This window comes from Mytilus trossulus, chromosome 1, assembly GCF_036588685.1.
Source record: "Mytilus trossulus isolate FHL-02 chromosome 1, PNRI_Mtr1.1.1.hap1, whole genome shotgun sequence".
Taxonomy (NCBI): Eukaryota; Metazoa; Mollusca; class Bivalvia; order Mytilida; family Mytilidae; genus Mytilus; species Mytilus trossulus.
In genome coordinates, this window is record NC_086373.1 from 33,190,952 (window position 1) to 33,210,027 (window position 19,076).

The following is a 19,076-nucleotide window of genomic DNA, read 5'->3' on the forward strand; positions in this document are numbered from 1 at the left end:
TAAACTATAATGATTACAGAATTGAACAATTCCCAGAATTCAGTTAACAGGGAATTACAGAAAATTCCCTTTTCTTTAAATAGAGAACAATGAGCGAAAAAATAACGAATACAGAAATGAAGTACTTACACGAATACCCTCATATATTGCTCAATTATGATATGTATTTTGTTACATATACTTCAGTTTTGATGCAAAAATGCCTTATAAATGAAGCCCCTGTATATCTCACTGAAAAAAATAAAGAAATGCCAGAAATAAACCAATATTGTTTGAGAAATGCCTCTTGCAAAAATTTACAAGTTCCAAAAGCCAAAATAGAGCTTTATAAGAAATCTTTTATATATTCAGGATCTATTTTATGGAATAATTTACCAATATCCCTGAAAAAATCAACATCAAGTACAAGCTCATTCAAAAAAGATTTTAAAAAATACTGGTCGGAACATCATTAAGAAGCTGTGTGTTTTTATATGCATAATAATTTTTACACACTTACTCAAACTTGTTATTGTTGATGTTATTACTATATATATATATATGTCATATATGAATTTGTAATTTTTACCTGTTTTGAAAATTGTATACTAGCTTCATGACAATTTTTATTTCATTATTCATGTATGTGTGTCTGCTTGATATTTTGTAATTGTTTGTAATATTTCATTGTATTTCATGATGGCTTCAGGGAAGATTAGCTTTATAGCTAACTGTGTAACCCTCTTTAAATAAAGAATCATTATTATTATTATTATTATTATTTATTATATTTATGCCAATTCAAGTTGATTTGATTTGTTGACAAATAACGATTAGAAAAACAGACCATCCCATTGCCAAAAAATAGCAGGGTATATTTTACACCTTTATATTAAATTGAATTGTTATTTTAAAATTATGCAGTTTGTTTTCTCGTTTATACGTGATTAACTGATTCTATTTATCATGCCGGGGCATTTATAGCTGACTAATATGCAGAATCATGGGTTTTGTTCGTTGTTCAGTGAAGGCTTTATCAAGTGGCGACCCATAATTGCTTAAAATACATAATCGTAATTTCAACATGTCATTGGCAATCATACACTATATATATTTGTACTGATCATATTGATGATGAATGGTGAACGTGTCATAATGATATGTGTTACTGTATACATTTGATAAAATATGTTTCTCTCGAATGTCAACCAAATTAAATAGATTTTGTTAAACTTAATGATTATTGGTTTCAGAAAATTGAATGATCAGAAGTTTAGTATATACATATGTAGTATTAAAGATTGATAATAGTTTAGGTAAATTCATGTTGCACTTTAAGGTTTATGTACCCTTCTGTAGCCATTTTTGTACGAATTTTTCAAACCTCAATTGTATCAAAACTACAGATATAATGAATAATAGAGATAGGCCATTTAGTACATATTCCAAGGGGAAACTTGATGCAAGGCATTATTTTTTACTGTGTCATTGCATTTGATAGAAAAAGAGGACTTTGTGGCAAATAAATCAAGATTTTTGTAGAAAATCCACAGCCTTTAATACAGAGATTTTTGTTTTAAAATTTGAAACATAAATTACTCACTTGATTTTCTATGATGTGCTAGTTTTTATTTTTTACAAAAAGTTATTAGCAACCTGTAAATTCCAAAACACCTCGTGCTGAGCCACTAAAGTCGAGCGCACCCTAAAAGGTGTACTTGGTTTTGGCCATATTTATATTGTTTTAACCAATAACTACATTTATAAACTTGTTTTAAGGAAATCAATGCTAGCACTACATGCAATAATCCTATATCTATCAGTCATCAAATTGCCAAATATGAGAGTACAAGGATAAAGGGTGTGGATTTTCTACAAAAATCTTGATTTATTTGCCACAAAGTCCTCTTTTTCTAATAAATGCAATGGAACAGTAAAAAATGATGCTTTGCATCAAGTTTCCTCTTGTAATATGCAAAAAATGGTCTATCTCTATTATTCATTATATCTGTAGTTTTGATACAATTGAAGTTTGAAAAGTTCGTACAAAAATGGCTACAGAAGGGTACATAAAGTCATAAACCTTAAATGTGTTGCTTTGCTTTAAAAAAAGAAAAACAAGTGTGTAGGATGTTAACCACCCTTTACCTTAAATGAAGAGGATTTTTTTTTCTGAAAGTAATAAATTTATCAGTAGAAAATGCAATGGTTGTTTGAATGAATATTTAAAATGTATTAACATTTGTACTTTAATGGTTTAAATGAAAACATTATTTTGAAAGTGCACGTTGCTGTTTAAAAAAGATGCAAAGCATATCACAAACTATCTACCCATTCATAAAAATAGCTAATGAAATGAAATAAAATAAAAATTAAGATCCTTTAACTTAAAACAGATATTATATAGATTTGCACTTTAAATCTTTATATGTGCATTTTACGAGAGAGAAAAAATATAAGTGGAGGTTTAAGTAGACGAAATATTACAAACATAACAATATGTACCTACTCATATTGATACTTGCTCCTAAAAGTATATATATGATACGTCATTGTCAGTGGTAAAACGTCCGCAAATTCTTTAATCATGATACCACCGCCTTGTCACGCAGTCAAATTCTTATGCCTTGTTCACACGAACTTTTAATTCGAATTGAATTCGAATCGAATGCAAATCGAATTCGCTAATCACGTTCACACTCTCCAGTCTATTTTAGAATTAACCAATTCGAATTAGAAACACGTTTTGTGAATACGAATTGAAAGTTAACGTCGTTTGGACATTAAAGTGAATTTGACGCGCATCGCTCGATACCAACTAATAAAAAAATCATAAATCGAAGACTTAAAATGTCAATTTGTCATGACACGGCAACATCCCAGTGAATGGGTTTAGCCAGATACGTAAATTGTTTTGTCATGAATAAGGCCGTTAATTATTTTTGAAGTCTCAATTGATCAGTTATCTCATTGGCAATCTTGCGCATCTCCTTATTTTTCCGGCATATATAGGCAAAAAAAATATTTAAGAAAGTTAAAAAGACTAATTACCCGGTACGAAAACAAACACAAAATATGATTTATTTCTGAAGTTATACCGACAAAAAGATCCGGAAGAGAAGTCTGTCGTCAAATTGAGCATCATGACCTTGTGTACAGCTTGAAAAGGTTTTTAAGGTGTCAGAAAAAAAACCCACTTAATATACAAATCCTTGATTTAAATGAATTTGATGTTTCAGAAATTTTTCTTGATTTTGAGGTCTCTTTTTTTTTTTTCACCAGAAGGTGCCATAATAAATAAGTTTACTGTGGGAACATGTTTCAGATGTCCCCTAATTTTAGAAATTTTTATTCCATGAAATGCGAGTTCACGGTCTTGCACAACAATTAGTAATTTAACTAATCTCTGTATACGAATGAACCGTTTCAAATAAAACTCATTTGGTGAAAGCAGACGGACATATTCTGGTGAAAATTACAACCGTTTCCATGGCATAAAATTTTGAAAATTTGAGAATGTTCATATTTGAAAACTTAGATGAAGTTATGCATGCACGAAACGCGCGTCTGGTGTACTAAAATATAATCCTGGTACCTTTCATAACTATCGATATGGCAAATTGAATAAAACTTTGAATTGAATTGAATTGAAATGAATTGACCATCTCAGCTCTGATCAAAAATTTAAAAAAAAACATGAAAATTCTAAACTTTTTAAAATTTTGAATTGTCTATAAGCGTTAAACGGTCCAGAAAATCCTCGTTATTGACGTTATTTCAATGCAGTCCGGATTTGGTGACATTTCTTAACCGTTTGTTGTTTGGAAGTTTTCAACACCGGAAGTATGTTTTGAGCACATGAAAACAATTTTATAAATATCAACATGACTTTGAGAAACAAATAATCTGAAATGGCATACAACAGAGTTTTAGTAAGTCAGAAAATTGGTAGTTTTGAAGTTTATCGTAAGGGAAAAAAACATATGTTCTCAGACGCTTCACCCATCACATTTCTGATTCATTTCATGCATTTTGAATCATGAAGGTTTGTTTATCTGTTCAGCGGCCACTATCCAGTAAGATTTATTGTAAAAAATACATGGATATATTTTAACGTACATTGAATAAGAACGAAGGTAAATGTCTGGTAAAAATATTGAATAGAACCATGTTTTCAGCTTTTTTTATTTCCGTAGCTGAGGGAAAGTTTTGATGATAACACGACTCAGCTCTGGACTCAGCTACATGTAATGTGTAGGAAGTGTCAATCGAACACGTAGGCTGTTTACGTACCTTAATGAGAACATTGCTATCTAAACACATTATTATGAGTGATGAATACACATATATATATCCGTTTTTTATGTCAATGCAGCTTGACCCTTTTTTTAATTTGGTCTAATTGTTCGGTATGCTTTAAAAGATACATGTAGTTGTCTTATTGGCAAGTGCAGTATTCAATTCAATTCAAAGCTTTATTTATAGTCGGCATGTCATATAACAAATAAACATAAGCTCTCTGAGCTTTTATAACCGACAAACACATACATTTACATAACAATCATACACAATACAAATATTAAAACATAAAAGACATAGAACATACATTTCATGCACATTTAGGCTGCACTTTTAAATACTATTTTATACACATGCATAAGCACTAAAAGCAAACATAAAAACTAAAGCACAGCATTCACAAATTATAAAAAGCTTAGCAAACATTCACAAGAAGCAGCACTATTATATTTCAAGCTATAACATAAAATAAATAAAACTATGCACATGCATTGCAATGGCATGAGTTGCCATTCCATGAGTTTATTAGACTCTTGAATTGGGTAAAAGATGTTTCAGTTCTAAAGTGGTTTGGCAACTCATTCCATAGTTTGGCAGCAGAATATCTGAAAGATTTCAAGCCATACCTTGTTGTTCTTACGTCTGGTATTTCAGCTAAATTTTGGTATCTGAAAGAATATTTTTTTTTTTGGGGAAAGACGGCTTCAAGCCGTCAATCCCCTATGGGGTTGACCAGAGTGACACTCCCTCACATCATTCATTTTGTTTTTATACATGTTATAGTGTGGAAAACCCCCAACAAATCTTACTTAGATTGAAGAGAAGGAGACCCAGAAATGAATAGTTTGAATTTAAACACTTTTTTACACATTTCCCTTCTGTTTCTCACGAAATTGTCGTATCTTGAACTCTCCTTTACACTATTTACGTTTATTTTACAATCCGGAAAAATTAGTATGACGAGATATTCTAAATATATCCAACCTACATTGCATTTTATAGTGACGTCATTCTTGGAAGAAGCAGGGATATCCTTCACCAGTTCACTGGTTATTTCAATCATTCTTAGAGATCATGCACTAATTACAAATTTGTATTTGTTAAATCTAAACATAATATTGTTTACTGTAGATGATTTAAACATCAACATACAATACTTTAATTTGTAGGTCAACAACTTTCAAAATAAACAAAGATCGTGGGGTTACATGAGACAGGGGAAAGAAACGATTTTATTACTTTTTTCGGGTCTTACTAATCAGAGACAAAAAGCGACAAGAAGCGTCAAGAAGACTATTTATCGACAAGAAAAAAATATTCTTCTTGTCGCTTCTTGTCGCTAAAATTCTTCTTGTCGCTAATTAGTGAGACCACTTTTTTCTGTAAAAATTCTGAGAATCTTCCTCCAATTCAGGAGCACCTCAATTGATGAGTAATTATCCACTAAAATAAAAGTTAATGTATTAAAACACTTCAAATGTGACATTTCATTGGATTAGTAGTCTTCTATTAAAACTAAATTTTTGTATACCTACATAATCATTGTAATGGTAAAAAAAAAATAATAAAAATTTGCATTTTATAGTTTAAACATATTTATTATTTACAAATATTTCAAAATTAAGATTTGGAAACAAGCTACACACAGTTTACATCACTCATATTGTTTTTTTTATTAGTACCTGTTTTCTGTGATGAGAGTTATAACTCGGAACTTTAACAATGGAAATTTAAAACTGAATAGATTTTTCAGTCCACACTTTCTAAAGAAAAAACTTTAAAATCCAAGAGTACTGTCACAAAAAATGGAAATGAGCCTGCAGTTCAGTGGTACACAATCAAGATTTCAGAAAATATTGTAGTTGTTGTGAAATGACAGAATTCAGTTGAGTTTTATAATTAGCTATCAACTTTAATCAAATGTTTAGATTTAGAAGATGCAGATCTCTTCCATTGGTCCAAATTGAATCCTAAACTAAGGAAATGAAATTACATAAACAACAATTGATTTCAATATTGTCAACCTTTGTACATGTTCTAGCTGTTCATTTTTTCATTCTTCATATGGAAACTATCAAAAGATACCCCCCTTTCCAAAAATATCATTAAATAGAAACAAGGGCCGTCTTTCCCTTCAGAGCTATTCAGCTCTTTGATTTAATATTTATACATGTAAGGTCATGGAGGTATACTGGATTTTCATGATTGAGTGTTCTAAAGACCTCTATTGCCATGGTTCTTAGGCGTCTTACTTTAAGTGATGGCATTTTTGATTTTAAAAGTAAGTCTTCATATGTGCTGTTGTGATCCTGGTAAATGAAGCGAAGTGCTCTTTCTTGTACTTTTTCAATTTTTTTAGTGTTGGCCTCGCTGCAGAAATGCCAGGACAATGAACAGAAATTAAAGTTTGACATGATAAAGGAGTGATATATTGTTAATTTTCCAAGTTTGTTTAAGTATTTGCCAAGTCTTTTTAATACATTTAGTTGTTTGGATGCTTTTTTGCAGATGTTTGATATATGCGTGTTGAAATTTAGTTCAAAGTCAATGGTGATGCCTAATAGTTTGACCTCTTTTTCACATTTTATTTTGTTACCTGCTAGATCAAATGTAATGTTTTTGCCCATTGTTTTTTTGCCAATTCAGTCTGATTGAGGAATAGAAAATTATAATAATATTAAAATTATTGGTCTTTTTTTGTGTTTTTTCTTTACTTCTTACTACAAAAATTTGTCAAAAATATTTGGGCTTGCACTATATCATTTGGGCCAGTTATCCTGAAATTTTACTTGCCCAAAAAATTTTTTTCGGGCCAGCCTTTGGCTGGCCCTCATTTCAGGCACTGCAATTGCCAAAGCTTGAAATTTTTCAGGGTTTGCCTTCATTTGATTGGAAGAAAACCATTCTATTAGAGCCAAACTGTCTTTTTCAAGTGTGGAGATAACGGTGTCTATATCTCTATTTGCATAGGATAATGTGTTGTCATCAGCATTATTGTAGAGTGAACTGTTTGTGGTGAAGTGAAATATGTCATTAATGAAGATGTTTAACAGTATAGGACCTAGAATAGAACCTTGTGGTACTCCTTTGTATATGTTTTGCCAATTGCTCAGACTAGAGCCAACTTGAACACATTGTTTCCTGTTAGATAAGTTATTTTTAATGAGTTTTAATGAGGAAGTTAAAAGACCATATGCTTCAAGCTTAAGCAGTAGAAGATCGTGAGGGAGACAATCGAAAGCCTTAGATAGATCCATTAGAATTGAGCCAATAAACTTATTTTGATCAAGTGCCATTTTCCAGTCCTCTATAATCTTGAGTACAGTAGTTTGACATCCATATTTTGGTCGAAATGCAGATAAGTATGGATGAAAGTGTGTATTGAAGTATTCAACTAGCTGGTTGTAAATTGCTCGTTCAAAAAATTTTGAAATTGCTGGAAGTATACTTACTGGTCTATAGTTGCCCACATCAAGTACATTGTTCTTTTTATGCAATGGTACAACTTGTGCCTCTTTTAATTTGTCTGGAAAAGTGGCTGATTTAATAGTCTTGTTTATCAATTCAGTTATTGGTTTTGTGATAACTGGTTGTGCTAGTTTTAGAACCTTAACTGATATGCCATCTATTCCTGTTGCCTTTTTTATGTTTAATTTTTTAAGTTGTTTATCTACAAATTCATTTGAGATGGCACTAAATTCTAGTTGTTGTGTGGCAGTTTTGTTTTCGTGTATTTTTTTAACACTTGGATGGTTATTATTAGCAGGTGTGTTGTTGCCAATATCTTTAGCCACATTTATAAAGAAGGCATTGAAGTGTTCTGCTACTTTCTTTTGATCACTTATTATGTTTTCTTCATCACATAGAATGATATTTTTTGTGAAGTTGCTACCTTTGTTTGTGATAAAAGGTTTAATAGTAGGCCAGAAATCAGATGTTTTTGGTCCGCCTATGCAGCGTACGTAAAAATATGTTTTAATGGATTTTTTCTTTATTTTATTGACTAGATTTCTCTGTTGTCTATAGAGTTCCCAGGTATTACCTGATTTTTGTTTGTTATACCTGTTGTACAGTTGTCTTTTTTTGTACACTGCTTTTCGTAGCTCCTGGTTCATAAATGGTGCTGGTTGTTTACATTGTTTTCTTTTTTTCAATGGAGCATGTTGGTCTAAAACATTTACCACAGCCTTTTCAAAATCTGAATATGCTTGATTTATATCATCTTGATCTATTATTTTAGAAAATTCAATTTTTTCTAAGTCTGAAATAAAATTATCTTGATCTAATTTTTTAAAGCTTCTATAAGTTTTATATTCTGTGGTCTTATTTGAAATTTGACCCTTTATCTGTACACTGATCATATTGTGAACATCACTAATACCAGTATTAAAATTTCTTATATTCATACATAAACTAGATTTATTTGTCAGTACAACATCTATCAGACTTGGATTATTCCCCTTTGTATGACATGTAGGTTCATGGACCAGATTTGTTAAATCACAAACATCACAAGCATCTTTTAAAGTATTACTTTTCTCATTTACTAGCATATCATAATTGAGATCACCTAACATTAAAATATTATCATATTTTGTTGAAGCTTTGTCAAAGGTATCTATAAAGTCTTTGCTAAATTCTGAATTTGACAGTATAACATTGTCATTTATTTATTTGATGTTGCAGAATTATTTGTAAATGTAAGTTGAATGTGGTCTCCGTCATTAAACCACCCTATAAACCTGGTCATATGGGATCTAGAAAGTTTACATTTACTGTTGAACTTGTTATACCAGCTGGAGTTTATTTAAGTTGTGAGAAAATACAACACTGAGAGAACGTTAAAAATGGGACACAAATTAAACATACAATTACTCGTCAGTTCATAGACCGAATACATTTGTAAACAGCTTGCACATATACATGTACATAGAAAGAAACATATTTAAGATGGAAAGACATCTGGGGTTGATATAATGAAATTATAACATGCCTAAATATTCAATATTGTGTTGATGACAAAAAAACAATACATTAAGGAGCTTGGTGGTGAAAAACCCAATTTGATATTTGCCTTAGGGGTGAACTGAACTGATAATGCAATTTTAAAACTTTTATATCACCCAATTACAGAAAAATATGGTGGCCACTGGGTAAAAACCCCAATGTGAGAATTTTTATCTGGAGCTCTGAATAAATTATTTCTGGTGAAAAAATGACTGAGTTATTGATCTAGTTCTACTTTCACTTATCTGTGCATGCTGCAAGACTTCATATTCCACTGCTATACATTGTACTTAATGTAGTTGCCGTTTGTTACATATTTGTTTTTCATTCATTTTTTAAAATAAATAAGGCTGTTAGTTTTCTAGTTTGAATTGTTTTACATTGTCTTGTCGGGGCCTTTTATAGCTGACTATGTGGTATGGGCTTTGCTCATTGTTGAAGGCAGTACATAGTTGTATCATTGGCAATCATACCACATCTTCTTTTTTATATTTGATGTAGTTACAATAGCATATAATACCACATGATGATAAAGATGTGCTTAGACTTGAAGACAGACATAAGACATATAGCTTTTTTTAGAGTCAGTATATTATGAATACAAATACAACTGACGACAACACAAAACTAAATAAATATCTATTTTAAAGATTAACTTTAATCTCTGCCAAATTGAAATGTCTTATATTAAAGACAATATGTGTTTGTGTATTGTTTAGTTTGCATGCATATAAACTTCATTGTTTTAGTTGGAACAAATCAAATATTTTTGTCAAATGAAACTGGCAGACAGGCAAACATTTATTTTCAGGGGGTGTTATATATTCACACATGGTTTTGAATGATATTTTTCTTTTACTAGTGTAAACTTAATACAAAAAAGAAGATGTGGTATGATTGCCAATGAGACAACTATCCACAAAAGACCAAAATGACACAAACATTAACAACTATAGGTCACCGTACAATCTTCAACAATGAGCAAAGCCTGTACCGCATAGTCAGCTACATGTATAAAAGGTTTAAACCTATTATGTATACACTTTTGTAATTTATACAGTCACAGTCAGTATATCTTCTGATTTATATGTAGGGATTTGCACTAAAAACTCATAGAAGATGACCAATCTGGATACATTTGTACATGCATTATTTAAAACTTTAGAGTCCTTCAGTTAGGTTCTTGGGGATCATGAGGGATGGAAACATTTTCTGGCCCCAAAACTTGATGAAATTGAGTATTATATAATATTTATTTTGTTTGAAATTGGTTTTCCACTTCAACTTATTCTTATGTCTTGTATTGTAGCAATGGTCTGTTATGACAAGATCCTGGTGGTTATATGATGCAGAAAACCAGTGTGCTTTTAAATCAGCTCGTAAAATTGTTGACTATCTACAGGGAAAGCATAAACCTATATACCACCCTCTTAGTAAGTTTTTTTTAAATTAGAGTTTACTGTTTTTAATAATTTGATCATAATTTTTTATAAAAATCAGTGTATATGCTACATGTACATTTAGCATAAGATATAAAAATCACTTCTTATCTACAAACTATAGAATTTTTACACAAAATGGTATAAGAGATTCATACAAGTGTATGTCAAGTTGCATTTGTCATGCAAAGAAGTACTGCTTAATTACATGCAGACCAAAATAATATAAAGCTCAATTATTTAAATCTGAAATTTGATTCTCACAATTTTTATACTAACAGGTGATATTGGTGACCATGTTGTCGTAATAAATACTAAATTAGTAGCCATGAGAGACGACAGATGGAGAAAGTTTACATACCCTCACCATACAGGGTAAGTTGTTATTATGCTATAGATCATCATCCACTTGTACTCAAACCAATACATTAAACAACAGTAAAAAGAAAACAATTGAGTATAATTCATGGTAATGTTAAAGTCTTACTGCACTACCTTATAATCTCATCAAAGCAGTAAGATATAAAGTTCATTGTCACTTTAATTTCATAGATTTATTTTCATGACTGTTGCGAGTAGAAGAATAACACGAATATAAATTGGCATGAATATATAATACTAGCATCTTCCCTTATTAAACTACATTAAGTAGTTTGTAAACCTGGAAATCAAATAGCCGCAATCTGATCTTCAATGGACTAAATGCGAAATAAAGGATCTGGGAAGATAAGTTGGTCTTCAGTATTTTTTTTAAAGGAAGTTAGCAGTTTTATTCATTTATATACCGGTATATATCAAGAAAGGATCAAGAAAGGAGATTGAGGAGAAGGAAAGAGACAGTCAAATGTGGTAAGTACTAGTTGAGGCCTTATGTGCTGACAGGCACAAAGAGGATGAGTTAGTGAGCGATATATATAAAGGAAATTGAAGGATTGTGCTTATATTCTTTTTGTTTCTAATTACAGCTATGCAGGAGGATTCTCCAGGGCATCAGCATGGAGATTACATGACATGGATCCTACAAAGGTATAACAATAGAATATGTAAAACAGTAAATATGATTTCAACTTTTGATCATGAGATTTGTTCTTTTATTTGAAATTTTATTTATATTAACTATATAATGGAGAGTTGTCTCATTGGTACTCACACCACATCTTCCTATATCTATATACATTGTATGTAACAGAAAGAGTATTATCATTTTATACAAAGACTTTTGCAGATTTTTGTTCTAGGGCATTTTAAATTTTGCTGAATATAATATTTTGCTAATTGCTGAAGGCTTTATGGTGACATGAACTTGTTTAATACTTGCTTGTCCTTTAACTGCATGATTTTAACCTTGCATGGTCTGGGAGATGCTGGTATTTTCATTTTCAGTCTGTAATGTATGTTAAATATGACTGTTTAATTGTGTGGTATGTATAATAGTTATCAAACATTTGTCAAAGGTACCAGGATTATATAAATACAAAATTGAGAATAAAATGGGGAATATTTCAAAAAGACAACAGCTGGATCAAAGAGCAGACAACAGTTGAAGGCCACCAATGGGTCTTCATTGCAGCGAAAAAATCGAGCATGGGGAGGTGGTCCTCAGTTGGCTCCTAAACAAAATTGTGTACTAGTTCAGTGAAAATGGATATTTATAGATATAGGAAGATGTGGGAGTGCCAATGAGACAACTCTCCATCCAAATAACAATTTAAAAAAAAAAGAAACATTATAGGTCAATGTATGTCTTTTTGTGTACTGGTATTGCATGTAGAAAAGGCTCCATATTGAAGGCTGTAATTTGATCTAAATGTATAATGGTTTACTTTTTACTAATTGTGTCTTGAGTGGAGTGTTGTCTCATTGGCACATACCACATTTTCTTTGATCTATGTGAATTTTGTAGGTTATGTACAAAGCTTGTTATCAAAGAATCAAGGGAAACTTATTAAGACCAAACATCATGAGACGGTTGCATTTATTTCCTGATGATGTAAGTATTTTCATGTATAGTATACAAATGTATAGGAAAAATAAGACAATTGTTGTAAATTCTCTAATACTTAACAGATTTCGCCTTCAAGTGACCTGTTGATTATTTTCAGTTAATCAACATGTTGTTTGTTTGATCTCAGTTTGTCATTGGTTGAAACTCCATTATGACATAAGATCTCCTTGTATTCCTCTAAATTTTAAACTCTGATGTGGCAACGAAATTCAAATGTCAGGAAAAAAGATGACCATGCATGCAAAGTTAAATAGAAAGAACACATCTTTTCGCAGATCTTTGAAAGAAGTGTTAAGTTTGCTTTCATATTGTCTGAATCATTAAAATGTTTCTATCTTGAAGGGAGAAGTAACATATCAAATTATTCATTGCTATATATGATCTATGTATATCAAGAAGAAAAATATAATTTTCACATTTCGTAAAAAAAAAAAAAGAAGATTTATTACAATACTTTCTTGGAATACCCATTATTAAACATAATGGATTTGTTGATGCATTTCTCACATTACATTTGCATGAATACTTAATGTTATAAATGTTAGTTATTGATAAATATTTCAGAATGTTCCTGATGAAATAATGGCAAATATAAGTGATCAGATACAACAGATACAGATAGTACCTAAACAATTAGAAGACTATTCCCAGTTAGAGAAAGATAACTTCCCAGAGATATTTGAATGGTATATATACACTTCATTCATATTACTTTTAAGGGGGTTAACATGTCCTTTATAGTCACCAAATATTTATTTCTGTTTTTTTTTTGTCTTTAATATACATGTAATATTTGACACTGGACATTAAGCAAACTGCTATTAACCAATCATTGATATAAGCAACCAATTTAATTTGTTTGAACTGAGAAAGGAAATTGTTTTCTGAAAACACTTGGATAATTCAAATTGAACACAGCAACAATAATCCTATAGGATATAAGTGTTATTTGCAGTCAAATATTTTATTTCTTAAAAATTACTTTTAACCTCTAGTGTCCTACTTGCTGATTATGAGCTGATTATTTTATACCATGGGAAAACAGTTACACAATTTTGTTTAGTTTTGTTGTAGTTGACTTACTGTAACTGTTTTTTGAAAACAATGTTTAGGGAATAATATTAATAGTTTACATGTTTTAAAAGAAGATTTTTAGAATAATATCAAATACCATCTAGTCTATTATATCATTCTTGGTGCTTATATCGACACTATTCAGAAATGGCATCACATATAAGTGACATTCCTCTTATATTGCCAAACAAACTGATATAAAAGAACAATTATCCTTCAATATTTCAGGCCAGAGAAAGAAATGATGCCAAAAAAGAAACAACCAGAACTTCTGCAAACTGAGGATACGTGAAGGTTTATCAAAGACTAGTGGAATCTAGAAATCTATATATTTTAAAGAATGTCTGTTGAATGATAGTTTTGAATGTATAATTGTGATAAAAAAGTGTTAAAAATCAAGCATGTATTTTCATTTGTCAACAAATATGTTTTTGTCATCACAGCAATTAATAACATGGCAAAACTAGACAAAGTGTTGCCCCTGCATTCCACTCTGAAGTAACTGTATTATAAGAAAGTCAATGTAGGACTTTCTTTGAGATTTTCAAGGCACAAATAATGCCCCTGCAGATGTTAAATGTTATTTTAGTATAATCAAAGTTGAGCATATAGGTCTATGGTTACCTGTAGAAGCAGTTATCCAGAAGCGCTATGCACCTCTGATGCAAGTAAATACTCCAAAAATTTATGAAGTTCAACTATATCCCAAAATAGCAAATATTAATAAAAATCTAAACCCTGACAACATGCTCATCTTCAATATATTCAGCCATCAAAGTGAACATTCCTAGCATTTTAACTGTAAAGGAGTTATTCAGAAACACTATGCATGGTTATTCAACAATATACATGTACTCCAAAAATGTTCAACTATCTACCAAAGGAGCAAATATCAATAAACATCCAAATTCAATAGTGTGCCTACCTTCAATATATGTACAAACAGCCAGCAAAGTGAAAAATTCATAGCATTCAAACTAAATGAGGAGTTGTCTGAAATAGCATTATGCTCACATGGGAGGGAGAGAAGGATAGACAGACAGACAGATAGGGGTAAAACAATTTGCCACTAACTTTCTGTTACAGGGGCATTGCAAGACAAAACAGTCCACAAAAAATACACTGTTAACTTACAAAAAATAAGCATCACAAAACCTAGTAGAAAACAGAAGATAATTCCAGCATTCAAGAGGGGTACTTTGTTCATTCTTGCAAAGCTAGTTGCAGCTCAAAATGAAATTATGTTTTTCATTACCAGAATAGTCCTCACATGATCCATTTTTTTTTTAAAACATCATCAAAGATATCAGATTATTATTATTATTTTGTATGTTACATTCACATGTTGTCTACATTATACTTATCCGATGGGCTTTAATTAACTCAGTTTGTTGGCTCAGTCAAATACAAAGTGACAAAGATTTAAAAACCGAAACTGTTGAAAGTTAGTGACAAAAAGTCTAAGGCAATCTAATCTAGTGTAAGAAAAATCGTTAATGTTTCAAATTATTAAAAATTTTACATAAAGCAAATTTACAGAAAAATGATAAATCAATGAATTTTCATGTCAACACAAAACTTCTTACTACTGGGCTTACGCATGGGGACAAGACGTCCAGCAGCAATTACATTGACCCCAGTGGAAATAAAAACTTATAAAAGACATTTAAAATACCTGGCTTATAAATTTGATGTCCCAATAAAATATTTTGGAAGCTTGTGATCACCAGGTTACTCAAGATTGTAAACAGGGAATCAAAGAGTGAAAAAAGGGACGAAAGATACCAAAGGGACAGTCAAACTCATAAATCTAAAACAAACTGACAACGCCATGGCTAAAATTGAAAAAGACAAACAGACAAACAATAGTACACATGACACAACATAGAAAACCAAAGAATAAACAACACAAACCCCACCAAAAACTAGGGGTGATCTCAGGTGCTCCGGAAGGGTAAGCAGATCCTGCTCCACATGTGGAACCCGTCATGTTGCTTATGTGATATCAAATCCGGTAAAAAGTCTAATTCGGTAGGTGAAACAGTTGCTTGGTTTCATTCTGGTGCTTGTTATTTTGATATATGCAAGCAAATCGTGTGTGAATTTTCAATATAAAACTGGATAGGATAACTCTTTATTTATGTGAACTATTTGTTTATGTAAAACAACGACTAGTTTTGCAATTTTTTTTTGGAGAAAATGACAATTTAAAAATGACAAAAGGTGAAAATTGCTTCTGATAAAAGTTTTGATTGAATGAGTTAATAATGCCTTACAGAAAATTACATGCAAAAGAGATATGATTTAGATATGGACTTCAAACATTTAATCTTTTCTTGTGGTTAAAAAGCCTTTGTTTCAAATCCCCAGTATTCTAGATTTCTCTTCGCAATAAAAAAGATATAAACTTGATTTTGAATTGAGTATAAGGCGTGTACCTTCGCAGTTCCGCACTTTGTATATTTGGCTGCATGAAGATGAATATCCCAGGTGAGGCACCATAAACCACGTCAAAAAGTAGAAAGCACCTGTGATGTGACCGTATTAACATTGTATATATAATCATCTATCTAATACGGCTTAAAGAATCTGACACTGAATTGATGTAATATTAACAGGTTATTTCAAACTGTTATAACTCCAGTCAATTGATAATTATTGCATTTTTTCCAAAGGTAAAACTTACTCTCAATGCCATTTCAAACCTCAAGACGTCTGTTCACAACGACTGAGGAATTCCTATGAACATGTACTTATTTGCCACCATTAAAAATTCGCCACTGCCGTTTCACAGATGATATTGGATATGTTTCTTACGTCGTGACAACAGTCTCCTTCCCTTTCGCGAATGTGACCTACCGAATAAGACTATTTACTGGCTTTGTCATAGCATGAGTAACACGACGGATGCCACTTGTGGAGCAGGATCTGCTTACCATTCCGGAGTACCTGAGACCACCCCAGTTTTCGGTGAGATTCGTGTTGCTCAGTATTCTTTATTGTTTTTTCTTGTGTACTATTATTTGTCAGTTTGTCTTTTTACATTTTAAGCAATGGCGTTGTCAGTTTATTTTCGATTTATGAGTTTGACTGTTCCTCTGGTATCATTCGCCCCTCTTTTAGAAGAATGCATACCTTTTAGCATTCCGTTTTTTTTTTAAACAAGGAACCTGTGTTACATGTTTAGTAAATAATTCTGATTGATCATTTGTTTTGTTTAAATATTTCGGACAGTTTAACTATGGCCTAGAATTTTACTCTCTTGTGGATGCTCACATTTTTTTTTATATCGGTTGAAAGACGTAAAAAAGCTCTTTGATTCACAAAATATGAAAATTCAAAAACATATCTATAAGCGTGTTACCTATTTTCTTTGCTATATGGAGATTTATAGTAAGTTGACCACTTCAATTATGTTGTTACAGCGATAACTTATCAGAGAGGGACGAAAGACGCCAAAGTGACAGTCAAACTTAAATCTAAATAAATCTAAAATAAACTGACAACGCTTTGGATAAGAATGAAAAAGACAAACAGACAAACAATAGTACACATGACATAACATAGAAAACTAAAGATCAAACAACACGAACCACACCCAAAACTAGGGATGGGCTCAGGTGCTAGGGAAGGGTAAGCAGATCCTGCTCCACATGTGGCACCCGTCGTGTTGCTTATGAGATAACAAATCCGGTAAATAGTCTAGTTCGGTAGGTCACATCCATGAAAGCTGACACATATAAAATTATCGCTATTTTGTACATTTCTCCTTTGCTCGTTTTTTGTAATAATTTTTCATATCATGCTTCTTCGCTTGAGATGGATAATTATTGCTAGAAACTAAGGAGTCACGTGGCGTTGCTAATAAAATTGACATGAAATTGACATCGTCGTCACAGGTAAAATAGCGATAAACAGATTATCATTGGTAATCTCAACGTGATTGCTTTTCTCGTTGAGATGATCAACGATAATCTATAAGAAAAAAGAACTTTAAGGCAATTTCAAAAAGAAAAAAACCTGTAAAAACTAATAAAATTAAACGATATCAATCATTGGAACAAGTGTTAATTACTGCCAAATTCCTAACTTGGTCCACATATTTTCTAAACTTTCCAATTGTATAACATAATATGAACACAATTGCCTTTTCAATGATAATTTATAGTATGGTTAGCCATAAAACCAGGTTTAATCTAGCATTTTTTTCTGAAAATGTCCTGTACCAAGTCAAGAATATGACAGTTAGTATCTACTATCCGTTTCTATGATGTATGTTGCGGCGTTTACTTTTGATGTTGTTCAGTGTTTCTGTTTTTCTGTTGGTTTCCTCTTATAGTTGATGACATTTTTTAGCTTTATATTGTTACCCGGGTAGTTTTTGCTATAGCGAATTATGACTATTGAAAAGCAGTATACTACTGTTTCCTTTCTTTTCATTTGCTGAAAATAAGAATTACAAAAAAAATTACCTCAAAATCGACGAAAGACATGTACTGAATCAAACCATTTATTTTTCAAAGCTATTTTTCTTGACACAAAAGAAAATGTCTTATCAATTCATGAACAATCTTATCCGAATAAATATAATCGAAAAGAATAGAACATATTGCAGTAAACGATATAGGAAAAAATTAGAATAATAAAAATACCGAACTCCTTTGCAACTTTATAACGCAAAGTCCCTTATAAAATGGATAAGATAAAGACCTCGAACACATTAAACAATTGGATAACAACTGTCATATTCCTGATTTGGTACTTGAAAATGACACAATTTTGTTACATTCAGTAGTTCCAGTAAAAGATATGGAAAAAGTCACCATTTTGTAAATTTTCTGAAGTTCATATATCTAAATGATGGCGGAATTTCCATGTTGAGATGTTTACGAATTGTCTGCTCTGTTTCCATAAGCTGCAAATAAAATTATAATCCTGGTACCTTTGATAAATATTGTTATTTAAATCGGATCAGCTGTAGAAATATATATATATATATAAATATATTATATAAGTCTAAATTGAAAACAATGTTAAAACCTATGATTGCGTTGGATAAATTGGATACCATAACTTCAAGCATCAGGGAATATTTTAACACAATAAGTAGCTTTCAAAAACAGAATTTGAAAAATGAGAAAAAAGGTGGGTCAAAAACAGGCCGTATCGTACCTTGTCCTTTCGTTGTAGAAACAACATCAAACCAAAGAACAAAAAGGGAAAAAGTATATTTTAACAAAACGCATTTGACTAACAGGTCCAGCAACTGCTGC

The 19,076-nt window shown here is 31.2% G+C and overlaps 1 protein-coding gene across 1 annotated transcript; it reads left to right on the plus strand.

The window, feature by feature from the left end:
* Positions 1-3,791: 3,791 nt before the first annotated feature.
* On the plus strand, positions 3,792-14,202 carry LOC134707572 (large ribosomal subunit protein uL13m-like). The gene is made up of 7 exons (XM_063567470.1): positions 3,792-3,911; positions 10,595-10,718; positions 11,006-11,099; positions 11,690-11,750; positions 12,628-12,714; positions 13,294-13,415; positions 14,032-14,202. Exons 1-7 carry the CDS (start codon positions 3,891-3,893, stop codon positions 14,093-14,095), a joined length of 573 nt encoding a protein of 190 aa, XP_063423540.1. The 5' UTR covers positions 3,792-3,890; the 3' UTR covers positions 14,096-14,202.
* Positions 14,203-19,076: the final 4,874 nt, after the last annotated feature.